Here is a 23,265-nt window from a genome sequence, read left to right as displayed (position 1 = left end):
TTTCCCTGCGTTGACTGCGAGAGGTTGAGGCTTTCGGAATCAATACGGATAGAGAAACAATTGTAACATTATACACGCCGTCTCTGATGTGAACGAGAAAAGCAACTCAAGAGATGAACAACTTGAAAGACGACTTTGTTTTAAAAAGGATGCCTCCGCTTAAAAGCAATCGTCTACAAAAAGAGAGTACACTTCCTAATCTTTCAGCTCCCGGAGATGGTAAAACTACAAGTCAGGCTGTTGCTGATACTTGTGATCCCGGAAGTGTTTGTGTCCCCAATGAATAGGTACGCGTTGCTCTGGACTCAACACTTCCTGTTGCAGTTTTTTTGTAATTTACATCCAGATCCTAAAGTGAATTTTTGCGATCGAAGATCTGCTTTTCTGTCAACACAAACACACACACACACAAAATAACTTTCAGCTGCGCTGTGCACAATGTTTTTGCAATCGCAATTGAAACTGGCCATTAGCGAGGTCGAACCTTTCTCATCAGTAGATGTCAGGTTTGTCCGGTGAATGTGAACAATTGATTAGCGTTAATTTGTGGGGTTGATAAGGACGGGAGAGGTTTGTGACCTGTTCAGTCCAAATACTGAACGGCAGGTTTGGTTAGGCATTTGCCTTGTCTCTTCCAGAAACAAATAGTTTAACTTCGCGTGGCTGCGTCTGATGGAGCTGGAGGAGGAGTGGTGGAAAGGACAAGTGGTCGCCGATATCCATCAGGCACTTCGCATCAAGGTACATCTCATGTAAACAAACGTACAGGCTGTTAAACTCCAGACAGCATCCCTGCACGCTCCTCTTGTGAGAGTAGGGACAAAGCCCTCCCCAGACCCTCAAGGTAGAGTTGTGGACAGGCTGACTTAAGCGATTCTTAACTGAAAGCGCTTTTATTAAATATACCCGATTTCTTCTCCCAGTTAGTGTACCTGTCCGCATGATCTAGATAGTTGGCTGCGTTTTTTAAAAGTTGAAAATGTTCTTAAGGCAGCATAACCTGCTGTTGCTGTACGTTTGGTTTAGGTAATTTGAACCCAATGTAGCAGACAATTCTATGCATAATATTATAAGTGTTGTGTACTTTTTATCGTATTGATACTTGTTTTAGCCTTGTCAACCACCGAAAGGTAAGTATTTGACCGTTAAAAGTAAATCTCTAATGATTTGAGATGAATTTGGAAGAGTTGGGCTAGATTCAGGACTTGTTTGCAAATGTTATATTTCACATAGTGGAATAGCTCATCCACATTCAGTTGGTGCTACTGTTGTGAAGAAACTTTCTACTTTTGGACAGTCCTGTACTAATTCAAGAATGATGTTTATATAATTCTTCACGTTAATTTGTTTTTTTTAAAAAAATCTTAATCAATCAATCTTTGTAATTTATATGGCTATTCACACAAATTTTTAAATGGCAAAACTGAATCTAGTTTTGAAAAGGGGGTCTTGGTATGAAGACCATGAGTACAAAAAGTTTACATTTGTGGCACATTCTGGGATCTACGCTTATGACTAGGGATAGAACTGTAAATATTGCAACTAGATATTTGTTACTTGGGTGTTGAGAAAATGGTAACTTATATACCTGATGCAATAAATTCTTTAGTCTTCCATTTGTTTCCTTGCGTTGTATTGGTTCCCATTTCTTTTGTGTATTTGCTGTACTGATGCATCTGAAAATTTGCTTTTGTTGAGTGCAGTGCTTGCAGCTGATGCTGTTGCAAAGTGAATGGTGATAATTAACCTATTCCCAACTCTTGGAAGTTCAATTTCAACTTTAATCATCAGATTGTAACCAATTTAATAGTAGCCTTTGAAGGAGAAAACTGTTTAAGGCATATAGGGAAAGAGCAGGGGAGTAAGTTACTGAAATGCTCTCCAAAGGAGCTAGCACAGACTTGATGATGGGCTGAATGGTGGATGGATGCCGATGCTGCATAATTCTGGGGCAAATTAGTTTTAATGGTGCTGGCTACTACCTGTATAATACTTGGTAACTTTGAACGTAGTACGTATCTGGATATTTGAGATTAATTCATGTGTTTCCCTATTCTCAAGAGCTCAAACATGAGGTAATTTCTGCCTCCCTTTTGAAAAGGGAAGATCTTCGTTTTTCCTTCTCTGTACATCTGACATGGCATTTTTTTCCCCATTTTCTTCCTTTCTCCGAAAGCCAGAGTTGCCCATCCCTGATCACTTGCCCAAGTGGAATTTGTTTAAGCCTGAATCTAGACAATGCAGACTATTCAGTCACACATGGCATCATAGTCACATTTAATCCTATGCTTGGGAAGTAACCACGCACAGATTTCCAACAGCTATCGGGGGTTACCTGGAACCCTCGCTGATATTTTTCTCCCATTTTCCTTCCCATATATTTTTGGGTGCTAAGACAAATTGTAGCATCCTCACTACTGCCATTGGCACAGTTTATGCTGGCTTTGAAAGCAGACCAAGGCAGGCCAGCAGCACGGTTCAATTCCTGTACCAGCCTCTCCGAACAGGCGCCGGAATGTGGCGACTAGGGTTTTTCACAGTAACTTAATTTGAAGCCCACTTGTGATAATAAGCGATTTTTCATTTCTGGTAGAGCAAGACCCCCCCCTCCCCCCCCCCCAATCCAATAATGTTTTCTCCCTAACTATTCTCAGCTGGTTGAGACATCGTCTCGAGGAAAAATTAGAACATTACATTCAAATACTAATTTCCTGGTCAAAACAACTCTGATGCAATAAGTAGCTCCTTTCCACATTGACCAGTCCATGTATTTCAGAACTGTGGTCTTCAGGTTTTTTGTGATAGATATATCAGTGTTGCTCCTTAAAGGTATGCTCTTATTTCACTTCACTCAGGAGCTGAGACTACCTCCCTACAAAAGCAACTCTCCTCAGCTGAACACCAGACGTTACTTTGCAGATCTTCTTGCAATCATCAGCAATCATTTTCATCTTTGTCCCACTGCTCGGCACCTTGCTGTTTACCTTCTAGATTTATTTATGGACCGTTATGATATTTCTATTCAGCACTTGCATCTGGTGGCACTCTCATGTTTACTTTTGGCAAGTAAGTGCGTTGTATTTCTTGAATGAATGTAATTTTTTTTTTCTGTTTTCATTTTTGATCCACACTTTGCAATATTGTTGTTACAAACTCCAAAAACGTATCTTTCAGATACCAGCTTTGATTATATTGTGTGCTACAATAACCCTATATTAAGAACTAATTGACTTCTGAAGGAAAGTGCTGCCAAAATGAGCAATGTGCCTGCAGAGTGTGAGTAGGCAAGATTAGCTTTCAAAGTGGATAAAAGCATCAAGAAGGTTTTGGAGCCAATCCGGGAAATGACCTCAAAGCTAACCATGGGTTCCACAGTCAAGAGGTCTGGTTCATTGATCCTGATTGCTACCTAATAAACCCTGCTGCAAGAGTGTTTGTACATGCAGCTATGTGAATTGATCAGCCAACACGGTCCTCCATATCAACCATTCTACTGGCAATCACTCTGGCTGTTTGTGCTTGAAGATTGATTACAATATGGAATTGTTCTCCAGAAACTCAATACCCCAGAATAAATTATTATAAAAGTATAGCAACATGGATTTTAAAAACCTGTTCCATAATTGGTTTAGTTATCTTGTATTACTTCTAATGTTCTGAAATTGAGGGTGTTGCAATGTACATTCTATTCAGCTAGCTCTTGTAGGCCATAAGAGTAACCCTTTCCAGTGCCATATACCTTCAGATGCACCTAGACCATGCTAGTAAACTGTAGGAACTCCAGTCCTGTCAAGATCCAGGTCACCAACACACTAGTTATCATATATCAATAATCATGATGATATATTTGTGTATATTTTTTATGGCTTAATGCCCTCCCTTTCACCTGTGCTTCTTGAAGTGCTCATGGTTGAAACCTTTAAATTGAATAAAATTTTAAATTTGGTGCATATTTATGTAGTATATTAGCAAATCAAGTTTGATAGACGACATCATATTGTCACTCCTAATCAGCTCAGTCTCTGTACTGAATTATCCGTAAAACATTTGTTTCTTTCTACTGCCTTTTTCTGAACTAATGAAGTTATATTTACAGCATTCCAGTCTAAAGGGACAATTCCTGAAGTGTTTTGGAAGGTTCCAGCTATCCTGGGAATTTCAGTTTCTAGTGTTAGTATTTTTTTTCCATATACTGTTTGCTTATGTTAATTTTTTATTAGTTCGTGCTGATGTTAATTTTTTATTAGTTCTGATGTATTCTCATCTCCCAGTGTAATGACTGACCAAGAAATTATTCAACAAATCTTGTATGAATTTGCAACATTACCCGCATCTATTTTAAAGAGCTCTCTATTGCTGCTTTCTAACCAGGGTCCTTACTGATTGCTTTCCCATATCTAACCAGTGTTTATTTTTCTAATCAATAAATCTTCTACTCTTACCCCTAGTTTCCTTATTATTTCTAAATAAACTTTACAACTAGAATATTTTACTCCCAACACTGACCAGAGGCTGGATATGTTACAGCCCATCCTCGTGGGATCCATGGCACTCAGGCTCAGTTAATCGCAAGAGACTTTCACCAGGTTCCCAGCTACAGCAAAATCTTCCCCCTCCCCCTGAAAGTCAGAGGGTAGGAGGGGCTGTTCCAGGTATATTGGACTCCCAACAGCGTGATGTCAATTAGGCTCCTTAATGATTTAATTGATATTGATTATCCCTCAGCCCTTTGCAATTCAGTTATGGCTCAGGGATTTGATGAGCGCTGCACACCTTTCCTGCACCTCCTGAAGGTCAGCCCTATCTGGTTTGTCGGGAACTTGCCTGTTAGGGGGACAAAGCATTGGGATAGGAGGAATGCTTAAAGCCAACCCTGTGCCATTTTCCTCTGACCTGCACCACCACCCCTCTTTCCACTGCCATTACTTCTCCACAATCCTCCATCCCACCATCACTCTCCTTTTGAGTCCCTCATTGATCCTGGACCCCAGTTTGGTGCATTGCCTATAGCTGTAACCACTCCAGGTGGTACTGCTGGCCTCTGACCAATAACTCTTGGCAGGCAGGACTTCTGCTGCTAGGGTCCTGAATCTGGAAGGGAATGACTTTAAAAGGCACTCTATACCATTTCTCCGCCCGCCCCCCGAACCAACGGGGATTCCCTGCCAGTTATCCAGTTGGTGACTGAGACCCCTACCAGGCCAACTAAATCCAGCCCCATATTTCTTGCACTCTTTGTGTATTAGAATCACCGAATAATTGTAGCACAAAAGGAGGCCATTTGACTCATGGTGCTCATGCCAGCTGTCCAAGAGCAACTCGGTTAGTCCCTTTCCCCTCGTCCTGCAAATTCTGTTCTCCCCAGGTGCTTATTCAAAGAACAAAGAAATGTACAGCACAGGAACAGGCCCTTCGGCCCTCCAAGCCCGTGCCGACCATGCTGCCCAACTAAACTACTATCTTCTACAGTTCCTGGGTCCGTATCCCTCTATTCCCATCCTATTCATGTATTTGTCAAGATGCCCCTTAAATGTCACTATCGTCCCTGCTTCCACCACCTCCTCCGGTAGCGAGTTCCAGGCACCCACTACCCTCTGCGTAAAAAAACTTGCCTCGTACATCTACTCTAAACCTTGCCCCTCTCACCTTAAACCTATGCCCCCTAGTAATTGACCCCTCTACCCTGGGGAAAAGCCTCTGACTATCCACTCTGTCTATGCCCCTGATAATTTTGTAGACCTGATTCAGTTGAATCTACCTTCACCACACTCTCTCAGGCAGTGCATTTCTGATCTTAGCCACTCATTTTAATCCTCATGTTGCCTTTGGTTCTTTTGCTTGGTGTTTTCTCGTTCTCCTGTTGAACAAATCTCTCTTTCCCCCTTTTCTCCAAGCAGAACAAATTCAACTTCTCCAATATATCCACGTCATTGAACTTTCTTATTTCTTGACCCATTCTGCTAAATTTTTTCTGCGTCATCTCTAAAGTGTTCACATCTATTCTAAAGTGTAGCGCAGTGTGAAGAATTAGACAGACCATACTTGAGTTGAGGCAAAGTAATTCATCGTAACTTCCTTACTTTTGAACTCTTATGAGTGACATTTTTTCTTTTTGGCTAAGTGTTGTTTTAGACTGAAACCAGTGAGTCGTCTGCCAGCAGCGTTGGCAGATTTTTGGGCGGGGGGGGGCACACTAGCAAGGTCACCAACCCTCCATGGGAGGCAGTGGCAGCACTGAGGAGGACGGGCATCCAGTGCCACAAGGGGATCAATTATCTCCATTCAGCTAGGGTAAATCGCTCTTCTCGGCACTCTCCACTTGCACACTCACACTCACAGGGAGCTTACTCATTGCCACCTTGAGGGGCACCACCACTCCCTCTTCCACACACCACTATCTCCTTTGTGGCTTGTCTCCTCATCATCTTCCCTGGCTTGAGGTCTGCTTACACTTGTCCTGCATGAGAACAGATGGGAAAAGTGCCACATAGGAAGTGATGCCAGAGTTTTAAAATCTCCTCAATTTGAGGGAGAGAACCCCCCCCCCCCCCCCCCCCCCCCCCAGCTGACCAGGAAGGGGGACTACACTCCTGCACAGAGTGCAAGGTGGGTGCTTAAAAATTAAGTTGAGTGAGGACCCGGGACACTCATCATCCATCGCAACAATGTAGCATGATCCCTGTCTCCTGTCTCTTCTATCTGAATGCTGCTGCCATGCACTAATGATATTTCCCTCCTTTTGCAGTCAGTGCCTCCAGCAGCCAGGCAAAAGAGTCCATCCCAGACACCAGCTCCATTTTCTGACTTGAAGATTGAAGATTTGTCACTGCTTTCTCCTGCACCCTCCACCAGCGCAGTGACACAAGGCCTCAGGGTCACAATCTAATGAGCACTTCACCCTGATCCATGCAGACGTAGGCCGAGATGGCCCAGGGAGCAGGCACTGGGAGACTCTGGAGCCCAGAGGCCCAGTCAGGTAATGTGCCCCTGGACTCAGTGGTGCCTCATTTGCTGGAGTTCTAAAAGCAAAGCTGGGAACACAAGGCAGGGATGTCAGCTACACTCCTTGGATTGAAAAGCCAAATGGAGGTGTCCCAATGCCTTTGTTGGAGGAGATTGTGCTGGCACTCGAGACAGTCAGGTCAACATATTGAGGGTGGCGGACACAGTGGAGATCTTGGTACAAGACTTATGCCCTGGTGCAGGACGTGCACTCCATGGTGGAGGCAATTGTGGACATTTGTGCCAAAGCCAGAGGATGGCGGGGCTTCTTGGACATCACTCCAGATGCGCCTCCATTCCAACAAGGAAGCCAGGCGCCCTTGAGCACATTGGGCGGAGGGAAAGCTGATGCATGGGAGCCCCGTTTGAATTCCTTAAATATCATTAGCAGGCCTTCCTGAAGGAATCTCTCTCTCTTTCCTCCCTGCCACGTTGGAAAGTCTGCCCAGGGTGGCATGATGTCACATCAGCGTGCTTCACGAAAGCTCTTTGAAAACTGGCAAGCTCACTTCTGAGGGGAGTTTGGAAGTGAGTATGCAGTTTGCCATGGGTCACCAATGACAACCAGGGGAGAGAGGGCACCGGACATGTTGCCGGTGTGTTCGGGCGGCCAGAGGAGACTCTGCTACTTGGGGCACCAGGGGAGGCGGTGGGAAGATCCCTTACTGAGAGGGAAAGAAAGCTACTTTTGAAGCTAATTTATCTGGTGGCTAAAATCTACAGCTGATTGGTCTCTGCCTTCTTGAAGGGCTCTGACCCTGGAAAAGGAAACCTGAGAGGTGGGTGCCTGAAGGATCCATTAAATGCCATGCAGTGAGCACACCCTTGCCTACCAGATCATTGAGCCACTAGTCTATTAACATTCCTTTACTTTGACAGCTGAGCCTATTGTGTCCACATACCTCTAATTATCAGCTTACATACTGGCCTCTCTATTGTGTCTAGTTTTCCAGTACCATTATGCATTATACACCCTCCCTGACAAAAGGCAAAGGCTCAGTGGAGCACCCTGCTCCATCTGGCATAGGTGCTGCGGTATCCTAATGGGCCCCTCCACCCTTGATATTGGTAGGTATACAGGGCCTTAGTGACCCAAGGGGCAGTTGCCTGTACCTTGCATGAGAGCTTGGGAGACCGGAAGGTTTCCAAAGCTGTGGCCACTCTTGAGTGGGCAAAGGGTGGTGTGAGGTCTTGTCCATTCTGGGAGACTGTAAAGGAAATGTTCCCAATATGATGGCTGGCACAGTAGTCAGTGACCATCGCAATACGCTCCGAGAGGGTGGATATACAAAAGGTCAACCCATGGAGGTGATTCCTCACTGTTCACTCTCTTTCTTCCCTTGCAGTGAGTAGCACGAGAGGGAAGACAGTGGAGATGCCTGGCTCTCCGGAAGCCGAACCATGAGGAGTAAGGGTGGCTGAGTCTGCTCCACTGCCACAGGAGGGACCCCAGAGTATAGCTGCTTCGAGGCAGCTTCCACAGTACTTGACCTTCCAAAAGATGATGGAGAACCAGGTCGGAGAAGCCTTGGCCGGTACAAAAACAGAATAGCTCACTTGGGCAACCTTCTCCAGGAGTTGGCACCACATGGACTTGGGAGGGCATCTGATGCCTGAGGCTTTGAAAGTCACAGCTGCCCTCAGCTTTTATATGACTGTGCCACTGGTGGAGCACTGAAAGAAGTCCGTGGTTAGCACTGCTGCCTCACAGCACCAGGGACCTTGGTTCAATTTCAGCCTTGGGTCACTGAGTAAAATGTTCCTCCGGGTGCTGCGGCTTCCTCCCACAGTCCAAAGAGGAGGGTGGATTGTTCATGCTAAATTGCCCCTTAATGTGCAGGTTGGGTTAGATTATGGGGTTACGGGGATGGGGCAGGTTGGATGTGGGAGTGGACATGGGTAGAATGCTCATTTGAAGAGTCTGTGTAGACCCGATGGGCCGAATGGCCTCATTCTGCACTGGTAGGGATTCCATGACCTTTGCAGCATCTTGCAGGCTTCCGATCATAAATGCGTCAAGGAGGTGACCGATGCACAGTTTGCAAGGGCACACACCAGAATCAGGCTAGCCAGGTTGCGAGAACCATGGGACTTGCCCAGATTGAAGGCTTTCCATGAAGCCATTATCTACATTCCCATGGCACTCCGATCCCATGGCTTCAAGGAGTCCCCTTTATAAAATGCAAGAGCTTCCTGTCCCTCTGTTCAGCTAGTCTGTGATCATACAAAGTGCAGGTGTGTGCTTGGTTCCCAGAGAGTCTTCATGATGGCTTCAATCTTGCTGCTCCCAGATACCTGATCTTTTGAGGGAGCACATGACCACATGGTTGGCTCCTCTGGGACAAGGAATACCTTGAGGACCTGGCTGATGATGTCTGTGTAGAGGCTACAGAATGCAGCAGAGACCAGTTATAATTAAGTTAGGGGAGAACCCTGAAGTTCAGTGTCACCAGAAGCAGATGCACTTTTCTTAAGGGTCTAGCCGCTGGGCTCGCTGAGATCAGACATTGACTGGATTGAGTGGAGGCCCTGACCATTGTGGGAGAAGTCCTCATTACCAAGGAGGCACATGCATGCGTTCTAACATTGCAGGAATGCCAACCAGCTGGCAGCCTTGCAGAGTGCACATGGAGGAAGCTTGAGTGTGCTTTTAGTGGAACACTGACATTGTCTCAGCGGCACTTCATGAAGAAATCTTTGAGCCGGGAACCATAGAGAGGTTGAAATAGTGAGATTTATTTCCATGATGACCTTGGTGAGTGTCCTCCTGAGGGCCAAGAGCTGGAGGGCCCCAGCCTGCACTCCAGGTGCTTTTTGTGGTGGCGCCACCATGCCACCTTCCTTGACCTCTGGGCTGGAGCTGGTTCGGTCATGAGTCTCTCTGGGGCTGGAGCTGGTTTGGTCATGAGTCAGATGGGCTAGACACTCCCAGAAGCTTCTGAGTGAAAGGCCTCTGGTACGTCACATCATTGGCAGGTGGTGAGTAGGGAAAACCTGGGAAACTTCACTGCCGTAAATTGTGTTTTCAGCCTCTTGTGATATTTGCACTTCCTATGCCTCTATTTATAAAGTTTAGGATTCCATGTGCTTTTTTAACCACTGTCAACTTTCCCTGCCACCTTCAATGATCTATGCACACATTTTTTTAAAATTATTTCATCGTGGTAGGTGTTACCTGTAAGTTTGGCATTTATTGCCCATTCCTAATTGCCCTTTAACTGAATGGCTTGCTAGGTCATTGCTGTGGGTCAGAAGGGGCAATGATGACTAGTTTCCTTTCTATCGGTGAACCAGGTGGGCTTTACAACAATCGATGATGGTCTTCGTAATGGTGAACATGAAACTAATTCCAGAATTTTTATTAATTACATTCCAAATCCACTAGTTACCATGGTGGGATTTGAGTTTGTGTATCCAGGACATTAGTCTGGTCCTCTGGATTACGATCCACTAACATCATCACTACGCTAACCTCCTTTTCCCTATATACTCTGAGGTGTCTCTGTTCTTGCACCTCTTTCAGAAATCATGGAATCCCTTTCGTGGAAAAGGAGGCCATTTAGTCCATTGAGTCTGCACCAACCCTCCTAAAGCGCATCCTACCTAGGCCCGCTGCCCTGCCCTATCCTCATAACCCCACCTAACCGGTGAGATTTCATTTAAAAAAAAAAAAAAAAAAAGAGTCTGTTCTAGGCGGCAATCGAGGGGTCATTACAAGTGCCAGGAGCGACCCTGCTATCTAACGGCTCTTTTACCAGCCCCTGGCAGAAAACACTCCACAAAGGTCGCACTTAGCCAAATATCCTGCACGGAGGAGCTCCCAACACCTTTCCACATACCGGCAGGGCACCCCCAAGCCAAACGCTGGTGTGGGTAAAATGCCATGCAGGCACCCTGGCAGTGCTTGTGCCAGGCTGGCACCCAGGTTAACCAAGCTGTTCTTCCTTTTGTGAACGTTTTGCACCTCGCTCCCAATAAGTCTATACCCCTCCTCCATGGTAACCAAGCTTCCCAGGCTTGTTTTCAGCAGAATCACGTGACCTAATTCATTCCTCGGTTTTCTCATGAATAAAAGAGGCAATCCAAAACTTTCACAAACGTCAGTCATCAGCCCTCTGTTACCTCCTATTAAAAAAGACTCAAGTTAGTTATACACATCTGCCAACAAATCCATATTGTTTTCTCTTAATTAGTATAAAATGCATCTTTGTGCAAGAAACCTTAAACCTGTCCTTCTACTCTAATATTTTCTCACCCATTGTTTAAAAGCACTTCTTAATTGTCACTCCAGCCAGAACTACTTTAGTTATTTATCTATATCAATGTTGATGACCTGAACTCTGCTCTTACTCTTTTTCTAAATATTAGTGAGTACTGCCCACCACCATTTTGTTTAATCTCCCTTTTAGCATAAAAATACTATTGATAGGTGGGGGGAGTGTATTCAGATGTCTCTTCATTGGTATCGATGGGAGTGGGGAAGGGGCTTGGGATGTTTCATTTATGGATGCAAGTACAACTTTCTAGAATGTGAGGAAAGCAGCATGACGTGAAGAGTATCTGTCCAATGAAGAAAGCAGGTTAGAATTGCAAATCTGTGATTGTGCTGGAACTTATGAATCTGAACTTCCATAATGGATGAGCCTACAGTTTGTTTGAAGACTAAGTTACACGCACAAAATACTCTGCCTACTTTCTGGGAGCATTATTACAAGATAGTCAACAAAAACCTCTTGAATGACTTCAAATAACAATCATTTGGCATTAGCAAATGGAAATCTGTTGCTCTTTCTAGCTTTAGTCTATTTGCTCTGTTTAGGTCACCTTTGCTCATGAGTCGCCAGGTATCTTTATGATACCGCCACGTGGTTCAAGTTCAGGTTATGATTAATAACACAGCACACCGCTTAGTAAGGATTAAAACGGTCATTTATTATATACAACAAGCAATATTAATACCCTAATACTACTTTCTATATAACAAACCTATCACTACTGGCCAATACTTATTAGGAAGAGCCCACCAGGTCAGGGAAACGAATGGCTTGTCCAATCAAATCTGGCCCGCGGGATTCAAAAGGCTGCTACAGGTCGGTGGCTAGGTGTCTCTACCGGATAGCGATCATTGGATTCACACTTACAGTGGCTGGTCTTGTGAAGGTCTTGAGCAGGCGAAGAAGAGAGAGAGATCTGAACTTGGACCTTTACTTTTATAGGGCCCAGGGGCTTCCCGCCTCCCGGGGCGGCCCTTGACCCTGAGTCCCAAGTGATTGGATTCTGTCCCCAGTCTCTGGGGTCGATGTGTCCAATGGTGAGGCGATTCCTCGATCGGGGGGTGGTCGCTCACCTGTCTTTGTTTCGGCCACTGCAGGCGCCGACAGGTCTGGCCCGGTATTCAATTGCTAATATGTTGCAATTGTTCCCGGGGATAGCCGATTTAACTGTGGATGTCTGAGTAGATTAGGTGTAAACAGTCCTGAATGCAACTGCGGATACCTGGGTTGATGGGCTGTTGATAGCCCTGAGTATCGATCTGGGCTACGTTCCCAGAGCTGAATATGCGAACCTGTCTGCAGCTGCCTGTCTGTGTCTTCTTGGCTGCTTTTCCCAGCAGTCTTTCGGGTTAGCCATTTTAAACTGGGTTTTGGCCAGATTAAACGGAACGCAGCCATTTTACATGGCTACAAATCTAACTGCAACCCCGCTATTTCATTACTTTAATCACTATAGTTTTGACAAATTATAACTTTATTTTGTGACATGAAGACAACTTTTGCTTAAAACTGAACCGTCTGTTTCTCATATTTTGAAAGCCGTAAGGTTAAAGTGAACTCTGCCATTTTGTGTAATTAAATTTCTGCTATTAGTCTGCCTTAAAGTTACTGTAAATATGATTAACGTGAACATTTTTGTTTCGTTATTAAATCAGGCAAGTTTGAGGATAAAGAAGACCATGTACCTAAACTTGAACAACTCAATAGTCTCAGTTGTATGACAAGTATGAACTTGGTGATAAACAAACAGAGCTTGTTGCACATGGAACTCTTTCTACTAGAATCTTTTCAGTGGAACCTCTGCCTGCCCACTGCTGCCCACTTTATTGACTACTACCTCTCTGTTGCTGTACATGAAACCGATCTTCATGATGGAAGACCTATGGTTTATTTGGAGAAGACCAAGTTATATACAGAAAAATATTCTGCCTACTTTCTAGAAGTGTCTTTACAAGGTATTTATTATCAAAATGTATACTACTTAATCGAAAGCAAACATTCCTTCCTTCCACTTTCTATTAATACAGAATTTTTAGGGGATTCCTGTAGTATGCCGAACCCCAATCTTCTACGATGCTGCTGGAAGTTATTCCTATTTGCCCCTCCCCTCTCTTCTGAAGCTGCTAGGGAGCATTTCCATCTCATTCATTTTAAGGAATGCCTCAAATTAAGTAGGAACTTCCCAAGATTTGAACCAAGCATTGATTTTTAAAAATATATATATTTTCTTTAACATAAGTTTAAGTACCCAATTATTTTTTTCCAATTTAAGGGGCAATTTAGTGTGATCAATCCACCTACCTGCACCACTTTGGGTCGTGGGGTGAAACCCACGCAGACACTGGGAGAATGTGCAAACTCCACACGGACAGTGGGCCAGGATCAAACCCGGGTCCTCAGCACCGTAGGCAGAAATGCTAACCACTGTGCCACCGTGCCTCCCTTTGACCAAGCCTTGATAAGGGAACAGTAATAAATATCCAAGTAGAAGGAGATCCTGGCAGTGGTTTCTATGATGTTTTCTGGTTACAAGGTTTGGAGGTACTATTGAAATGTGCTTGCTGAGTTGTCGGCTGCACCCTATATGCACTAAACATTGGAGCTAAAGTGTGACAATGATAAAGGTAGTGGATTTTGTCCTTCAATACAATCTGCTTGTCTCCACACTTACCTTTTTTCTAATGTCTGAAGTAAGCTGCTGGAGAAATAAATGCTATTGAGAAATGTCCTGTCAGTCAGATGTTGGATGCTCTCCCCTCATTAGTCTGAAGGTTCTAAGTTTAAGTCTCACTTCAAAGACATCCTATTTTGGGTATATAAATCCTTCACAGCACTGAACGACCCTGCCATCAAACGGGACTCGTTTTTTTTTTCTGGTCTCGGTCAAGAAAGCCCGGCCGAGGTCGCACTCTCTCTTCCTGCAGTGACTAGCTGAGCTCATCAGTGTAGGAAGAGATTTGGGGGGTGCGCGATAGGGAAGGCAACATGGTGCTGAGCCCAGAGAGGGTTAATAAAGTCCAGGGAGTTCTACGGGAGGTTATACGAGTCGGAACCCCCCGGGGAGGGGGAAGGGATGAGGCGGTTCATGAACCGGTTGAGGTTCCCAAGGGTGGAAGCAGAGCGGGTGGAGGGACTGGGGCCCCCGATTGAGTTTGAGGAGGTAGTCAGGGGGCTGGCAGGCATGCAGACGGGCAAGGTCCCGGGCCCAGACGGCTTCCCTGCAGAATTTTATTAGAAATTCTCGGAGCTGCTGAGCCCGCTCCTGATGAGACCCTTCAATGAGGCAAAGGAGGAAGGGACCCTCCCTCTGACAATGACGCAGGCATTGATCTCGCTTATCCTGAAGAAGGAGAAGGATCCGCTTCAGTATGGGTCCTACAGGCCGATATCGCTCCTGAATGTGGATGCCAAGCTGGTGGCAAAAATTCTGTCCACCAGAATAGAGGACTGTGTCCCGGGAGTGATTGGGGAGGACCAGACTGATTTTGTTAAGGGCAGGCAGCTGAACACTAACGTGAGGAGGCTCATGAATATTATCATGATGCCCTCGGAGGGGGGGAGGGGAGGGGGGGGGGGGTGGCTGCGATGGACGCGGAGAAGGCCTTTGACAGGGTGGAGTGGAAGTATCTGTGGGAGGCGCCAGGCAGGTTTAGATTTGGGGAGGGATTTATAGGGTGGGTCAAGCTGCTGTATCAGGCCCCTGTAGCGAGTGTGTCCACAAACCGGCTAAGGTCGGAATATTTCAGGCTGCACCGGGGGACGAGACAGGGTGTCCCCTGTCCCCGTTGCTGTTTGCCCTGGCAATTGAGCCGTTGGCCATTGCGCTCAGGACTTCGGGGGATTGGAGGGGGCTGGTGCGCGGAGGGGAGGAGCACCGGGTCTCCCTCTACGCGGATGACCTGCTGTTGTATATTTCGGACACGTTGGAGGGGATGGGGCATTCCACACCCTTACTACTCTCTGAGTAAAGAACCTACCTCTGACATCTGTCTTGTATCTATCTCCCCTAAAGGTATATCTCCTCGTGCTAGACATCACCGTCCGAGGAAAAAGGCTCTCGCTGTCCACCCTATCCAATCCTCTGGTCATCTTGTATGCCTCAATTAAGTCACCTCTTAACCTTCTTCTCTCTAACTAAAACAGCCTCAAGTCCCTCAGCCTTTCCTCATAAGATCTTCCCTCCATACCAGGCAACATTCTGGTAAATCTCCTCTGCACCCTTTCCAATGCTTCCACATCCTTCCTATAATGCGGCGACCAGGATTGCACGCAATACTCCAAATGCGGCCGCACCAGAGTGTTGTATAGCTGCAACATGACCTCATGGCTCCTAAACTCAATTCCTCTACCAATAAAAGCTAACACACCGTACGGCTTCTTAACAACCCTCTCAACCTGGGTGGCAACTTTCAGGGATCTATGTACATGGACACCGAGATCTCTCTGCTCCTCCACACTGCCAAGAATCTTACCATTAGCCCAGTACTCAGTCTGCCTGTTATTCCTTCCAAAATGAATCCCCTCACACTTTTCTGCATTAAACTCCATTTGCCACCTCTCAGCCCAGCGCTGCAGCTTATCTATGTCCCTCTGTAACTTGTAACATCCTTCCGCACTGTCCACAACTCCACTGACTTTCGTGTCATCTGCAAATTTACTCACCCATCCTTCTATTCCCTCCTCCAGGTCATTTATAAAAATGACAAACAGCAGTGGCCCTAAAACAGATCCTTGTGGTACACCACTAGTAACTGGACTCCAGTCTGAACATTTCCGATCAACCAGCACCCTTTGTCTTCTTCCAGCTAGCCAATTTCTGATCCAAACTGCTAAATCACCCTGAATCCCATGCCTCTGTATTTTCTGCAGTAGCCTACCGTGGGGAACCTTATCAAACGCTTTACTGAAATCCATATACACCACATCAACTGCTTTACCCTAGTCCACCTGTTTGGTCACCTTCTCAAAGAACTCAATAAGGTTTGTGAGGCACAACCTACCCTTCACAAAACCGTGTTGACTATCTCTAATCAAATTATTCCTTTCCAGATGATTATACATCCTATCTCTTATAAACCTTTCCAAGATTTTTCCCACAACAGAAGTAAGGCTCACTGGTCTATAGTTACCGGGGTTATCTCTACTCCCCTTTTTGAACAAGGGGACAACATTTGCTATCCTCCAGTCTTCTGGCACTATTTCTGTAGACAAAGATGACTTAAAGATCAAGGCCAAAGGCTCAGCAATCTCCTCCCTAGCTTCCCAGAGAATCCTAGGATAAATCCCATCTGGCCCAGGTGACTTATCTATTTTCACATGGAGGAGAGACTGAGGGAGCTCAAGATAGTGGAGAGGAGCTTTCAGTACTTGGGGATGTAAGTGGCCAGGAACTGGGATGCTCTGCACAGGCTCAACTTAACCCGGCTAGTGGAGCAGATGGAGGGAGAGTTTAAAAGGTGTGATATGCTCCCACTTTCCTTGGCGGGACGGGTGAAGATGACGGTTCTCCTCTGGTTCCTCTTCGTATTTCAGTGCCTCCCCATTTTCGTCCCTAAGTCCTCCTTTAAGCGGGTGAATAGGATTGTTATGGGATTTGTGTGGGCGAATAAAACCCCGCGAGTCAAAAGTGTATTCTTGGAGCGTAGCTGGTGGGGTGGGGGGGGGGGGGAACTGGCTCTGCTGAACTTATGCAGTTATTACTGGGCGGCCAATGTGGCCATGATCAGGAAATGGATGGAGGTGGGGGGTTGGAGGCGGCATCTTCTAGGGGCACTTGTTACGGCTCCGCTGCCGTTCTCGCCGGCGCGATACACCACAAGTCCGGTGGTGACGGCAGCACTGAGGATCTGGGGATAGTGGAGGAGACACTGGGGAGAGGAGGGGGCCTCTGTGTGACCCCGATATGGAATAACCACAGATTTGCTCCGGGTAGGTTGGATAGGGGGTACCAAGGTTGTTATAGGGCAGGTATTAGGAGGATGGGGGACCTGTTTATAGTCGGGGTTTTCCCCAGCATGCAGGCGCTGGAGGAGAGGTTCGGCCTGCCCCCGGGAATGCGTTCCGGTACCTTCAGGTTTGGGATTTCCTTAGAAAACAGGTGGGGACATTCCCGCGGCTGCCTCCACGTAGGATCCAGGATAGGGTGGTGTCTGGCTTCTGGGTAGGGGAGGGGAAGGTGTCTGACCTATATCACGAGCTGCAGGAGGTAGAGGAAGCCTCAGTAGGGGAGTTGAAGGATAAGTGGGAGAAGGAGCTGGGTGAGGGCCTGTGGACCGATGTCCTGGGCAGGCTCTGATTAATCCAGTTTAATGAATGAAAATAGCTTATTGTCACAAGTGGGCTTCAAATGAAGTTACTGTGAAAAGCCCCTAGTCGCCACATTCCGGCGCCTTTTCGGGGAGGCTGTTACGGGGTGGTGTATCGGGCGCATATAAACGGCGGCAAGAGTGAGTAGGTTTTTTGTGGTGGAGGACGGATGCCCGAGGTGTGCAGGAAGTCCAGCGAATCATGCCCATATGTTTTGGGCATGCTAGGCGCTTAAAGGATTCTGGCAGGGGTTTGCAAGGGTGATGTCTAGGGTTTTGGACGCTCTGGTGAAGGCAAGCCCAGCGGTAGTGATATTTGGGGTGGTGGAGGATCCGGGAATGCAGGAAGCGAAAGAGGCCGAGGTACTGGCCTTTGCCTCCCTGGTAGCCTGGAGACTGATCTTGTTAATGTGGAGGACCCCCTGGGTTAGTGACATGGTTGGGTTCCTCCGCCTGGAGCGAATAAAGTTTGCCTTGAGGGGGTCCTTGATGGGGTTCTCCCGGTGGCAGCAACCTTTCCTTGACTTTCTAGGGGAGCAGTAAGTGGCAGCAGCATCCGGGGGGGGGGGGGGGGGGGGGGGGCTACGTACTGTTGATATAATGTGAGTTGGGCATGGAGACTAAACTCACCTTGTTCTGTTGTTTTTAAAAAAAAAAAAAAAAAATTTTAATTCTGTTTTTGCAAGTAGTTTTATTGTAAGCTTTGGGCTTTTTTATTGTTGTTTTTTAATTACTAACTATCTGTATTTCTATTTTTGTTATGTAAAAATGCTGATTGGAAAAACTTTAATAAAACATTTGTCAGTGCAAGAAGAGATCGGGGTGCCATTTTAAAAAATTAAAAAAAAAACAAATTAAAAAAAAAAAAAAAAATTGTGTGTCCAATTCATTTTTTTCCATCCAGGGGCAATTTAGCCATTCCTCCTACCCTGCACATCTTTGGGTTGTGGGGGCAAAACCCATGCAAACAAGGGGAGGGTGCCATTTTAAAATGCTGCCCGGATCTCTTGATACCCCCAGCATGGCCTCTGGTCGCTTCCTCACCCCACCAGGTGACCGTGCCAGGGTACCACCATTCCCAGAGCCCAACCACCCAAAGGCCTCCGATAACCTGGGAGAACATCTGAGTGAACCAGGTGGGCTTCTACGACAACTGGCAATGGTTTCATGGTCGTTATTTTGACTTTTAATTCCCTATTTATTTTATTCAAATTTCTCCATCTGACAGTATTTGAACCTGGGTTGCTGGTTTACTAGTTCAGTGACAATACCACTACGCCACCAACTCCCCCTATATGTCTATAACCATACTTCATGCGCATGATGTAAATTCATAAGGCACCAGTAAATTTAAATGTGTGTGTTTGCAATTTATTCTATGCTTTATCTTTACAGATCATGGCTTTTTAAATTATTTTCCTTCAATAGTTGCTGCTGCTTGCATAGCAGCATCGCGAGCTGTTCTCAAACTCTTTCCTTTATGGCCCGTTCGACTGCATCGTATTACTGCTTATGCATGGGATGCCCTGTTGCCCTGTATTGAACGTCTGTTGATGTAAGTTAAATTTGTGTCAGGTGTTTCTTTACTCGTGGTTGCTGCACTTGGTCATTTCTGTGTAATATTTTTGGCATTGTTGATTTGTAGTGCTCATGACAATGATGTCAAAGAAGCCAACAAGCAGAAAGGTGAACAGAAAGGAGAACCGAGAAATGAACAATCCATTCAGCAGATTGGACAGACCACTTTCTTTACTCGTCCTCTAGCTTGCTCCAAAACCCGGACTGAACAGCAGACTTCACCATGCCAATATCCAATGCATTCCCATCTGTTGCAGTGTTCGCATCTGCAGTGTTTGCATCAACAGCAGAGCAGTCAATCTGGCCAGGCAACAAGATACGCAATACCAGCTTGCCCTTCCAATCTCCAAATTAATCATGCAACTCATGGATCCATACAAGCTAATGCCATGACATTAGCAACCACTATCGAAGGTAAATCGTGTATTAATATTCCTTATAGCCGGAGCTACCCAGTCAATGGCCATTAAGCATGAAAACTAATTACAAGAACATGGTATTAAAAAGCAAAAAATTGTAGGAGTGACTTTATATTTTGAAACAGTTTTTTTTCCCTACATCTTGAGAATGAGAGAAGCAACAAAACCACAATGGTAGGTGTTGGGGCTTATTGGGTACTAATATTTACAGAAATATTAGTATGTCCCTAAATGCTTGCAGATGTATTTTACCTGAACAGACTAAATGGGATTATGAAAGGCTGACCGATTTAATAGGAACAGCTAGTTTGGGAGGCTTCGATGCTTTTATCTCAGGAATTGCTTAAGGTTGCAGTCAGTTTATTAATGCTTCCCTCATTTGTATACCTTGAATACTAAACCATGACTAATGGCAACAATTTTAATAGCATTTTCTGGCTTTGTCATTATTTCTGATCCAAGAGTTAACAAATTGACTGCTCATTGTGCAATATTATCTTTTACTTTTTACCAGGGTAACCATGTTCAATAATTGGTAACTACCTCATTAGTTATAATATTTTAATTGTATCTGTATAACCACAGACTGAAAAATGTATAGCTGCAATGCAAGAACAGTTATGCCCCATTTATTTCTCAAGTAGCTGATCAACATTTTTATTTCTCATTTCTGCGTAATTTATATTTGTACAATACATTTGCACTAATAGGATTACAATAGCAATCTCCTTCTGTTTTTCAGGTGTTCATAAATGTGTTTATAAATCAGCACTTTTTTTTTGTGTATGAAATGTATATCGATCTCCTTTGGACTGTTAGAAACTCCAAAGACACTTGCATTTAAAAACTCTGCTTTTGCTTTTAATTAATCATCCATTTAACCTTCACCCCTCCTATTTTCTGTAGATGGTTCGGAAAGTTCCTATTACTAAAACAGCATTAAAAATGCTTTCTCTGTTTAAAAATTGGTTATTTTTAATAAATTAATATTGTTTTTGCATAAGGCTTTCAAAGAGTAAGCACTATTTCCCTTGCACTTGCACAAAGAAATTAATGACACAAATGTGATCCTTTATTCAGGGTGCAATGCTGCTTCCATTTGAATGTGTCCAGAGTAAATCTAGTTTATAAGGCATAGCGCCAATCCCAAAATGGAGAACTTGATCCACTAGATTCTTTCAAGATGTTCAAAATGTCTAATTTTAGTTGGGTTGGCATCTAATTAAGAGATTGTATATAACTTGGGAATAAAACTAGTTTTAATTTGATTAAAAAAACAAAATGATACATGCCATATAAATCTCTATTCCATGGTTTTGTTCTTTCCTGTCTGAAATAACCTATATATAAATGTTATTTGGGCATCCTGCAGAATCATACAGTCTGGAAGTTTTATCACACATACAAAGTTGCAATTTTTTTGGTAGACTTTTTCCACATCTGTTTATGGTAAAAAGTTAAGAAATAGCAGCAAACAGTGAATTTGAAAAATTTGATGCTTGTAACAAATTTCCAGTAACCACCTAGCACTTGTAGGTAATATAAGGGACTGCATTTGTGTCTGAAATTCTTTATTGCATATAATATTTAATCAAAATGAAGCTGGCTAGCAGTTGTAAAATCTGCATCAGTTGTGTTTGAATTTTCTGATCAAAGGCTAAATTATTTGTTTTGAATAATTTATAAAAGTTTCTTAATACAAACGTAACTGACTTCAAAAAGATATTCTGGAGATCTGGGATTACATAAGAAAAAGATAGAAATCCATCAAACTATCTTCACCTAGAAAGAATTAGGGAAAATACAAGTAAGAGCTAATAGGTCTATATCTGAAATGTAAACCTGTCTCCTCAAGGATGTGGAAGGGATCTGTTGCATACTTCCAACTTTTTTTCACTATGAAATGGTGTCACCCTTTCCCAGAACATCAGAATGTGGTGGGGCAACCAACAATTTGAGAGGTCAATGAACCGTTTGAAATAATATTTCACTATTTATTTACATACAAATTTAACAAGCCTCTCTGAGCTTCCTCTGTCTGCTGTTCTTAATGGAGACATAAAACCAGTTTCAAGATAAACTAGGGGATTTCCTGAGCTATTGGTCACAGGAAATTACAAGATATCCTCTCTTCTTACCTGTGGGGTTGCTCTTTTCTTGCCTGTGGGGTTGCTCTTAAGTGTTGTCACTGTGTCCATCATGGTTATACTGTTTTTGTGGTTTTTTTTTTTTGCTGTTCAATTTTTTTGTTACTTTTTGTGTTGTGGATATGTTGTGTCTTGCTCATATCCCTTCACAAATTTTCACTGCTTGTTTTTGTAGCATTCCTCACTTCTACTGCTTCAATCATTCACCCTCAATCTTTAGCTCTCTCATTATGTACCTGCTGGCCTTTTTAGCTCCTAGTTCTACTGATATTTGCTGGATCTTGTCATTTACCATTTATTCTCTCTTTTTTGTGACAGTCACTCCAATTTCGATCACTCACATGTTAATCCAACATTAATTTTAATCGTCACACAATCACAAATTAAACCTGCAATCCCCCTCCTTTTTACTGGGAGGCATTGTTGCACAATTCTCTTCATTATAGACTTTCATCCTGCTTAGGCCTGTTTGCTCATAGCAACAAACTGTAAAACCTGAAATATTTCACCACCTAGAAATTATTAAGTATTTGTACTTTTATCTTACAAATTGCACGATAACTTGGGTCTGATATCCAGATCCTGAAATGATAATTCATATCTATGTAAAAATAAATGAAATTGTTCTGAATCTTGTTGCCCATGTTCTTTTGATCTTCCAATATTTGAATAATTGAATATTGTATGCTCAATGGGAGTTGTTCCAAAATATAGCTAATTTTCCTGTGCCTTCAGTCACTTGCTAGCCTTCCTAGTTCACATCAACAGTACTGGGAGGGATTAGAGCTAAGCGTCATGGGCAACTCCGCATTGTTGCTTCATAGCACCAGGGACTAGGTTCGATTCCCGGCTTGGTTCACATGTGGAAGTCTGCAAGTTCTCCCCGTGTCTGCATGGGTTTACTCCAGTCCCGAAAGACGTGCTTGTTAGGTGAATTGGACATTCTGAATTCTCCCGCCGTGTACCCGAACAGCAGATGAGACTTCAAATCTCCCAAACTGCATCTTGAACTCCATTTCCTTCTGCTGCAAACTGCATCTCTAACTCCATTTAATCTGCTGCAAGTAGGTTTAAAGATTTGTCTCAAAATTAAGCATATCCGCATTCATTTTTAGCCTCGTTTTCCCAGCTCGCAGAATAATGGGCGCGATTCTCCGCTCACGCGACTAAGTGCCCACGCTATCGTGAACGCCGTCGAGATTCACGACGGCGCGAAACGGCCCCGATCTCTACCGATTCAGGGCCCGAAAATGGGCTAGGATCGGGGCTGTGAGTAACTCTGGGGGGGCACGCACGTGTTGCTAAAGCAGCGTCATCGGCGCGCACCGGGCATTGGCGCCGTATCATCCGCCGCCTAACTGGTGTCACCCGCGCATGCGTGGTTGCCGTCCTCCCCGAGGCCGCCCCGCAAGAAGATGTCGGATGGATCTTGCGGGGCGCGGAGGAAAAGAGGTCCTCCTTCAGAGAGGCCGGCCCGCCGATCGGTGGGCACCGATCGCAGGCCAGACCCCTTTTCAGTGCAACCCCGGTGAAAGAACCC

General features: G+C 44.7%; 1 protein-coding gene across 2 annotated transcripts; it reads left to right on the top strand.

Annotated features, from left to right (window-relative positions):
- The first annotated feature begins 9 nt into the window (after positions 1 to 9).
- ccnj (cyclin J) lies at positions 10 to 22,356 on the top strand. 2 transcript variants are annotated; one of them, XM_072479100.1, is made up of 6 exons: positions 318 to 506; positions 639 to 741; positions 2,856 to 3,066; positions 12,932 to 13,231; positions 18,977 to 19,136; positions 19,227 to 22,356. In XM_072479100.1, the coding sequence occupies exons 2-6, from the start codon at positions 673 to 675 to the stop codon at positions 19,627 to 19,629; spliced, it is 1,143 nt and encodes a 380-aa protein (XP_072335201.1). In that variant the 5' UTR covers positions 318 to 506; positions 639 to 672; the 3' UTR covers positions 19,630 to 22,356. The 2 variants fall into 2 exon arrangements, with proteins under 2 accessions (XP_072335202.1, XP_072335201.1); XM_072479101.1 differs by lacking the exons at positions 318 to 506; positions 639 to 741 and adding an exon at positions 10 to 287.
- The last annotated feature ends 909 nt before the right edge of the window (positions 22,357 to 23,265 follow it).

The sequence above is a fragment of the Scyliorhinus torazame genome, chromosome 16 (genome assembly GCF_047496885.1).
Source record: "Scyliorhinus torazame isolate Kashiwa2021f chromosome 16, sScyTor2.1, whole genome shotgun sequence".
In the NCBI taxonomy this organism is placed as follows: domain Eukaryota; kingdom Metazoa; phylum Chordata; class Chondrichthyes; order Carcharhiniformes; family Scyliorhinidae; genus Scyliorhinus; species Scyliorhinus torazame.
This window is presented reverse-complemented; position numbering and strand designations above follow the sequence as displayed.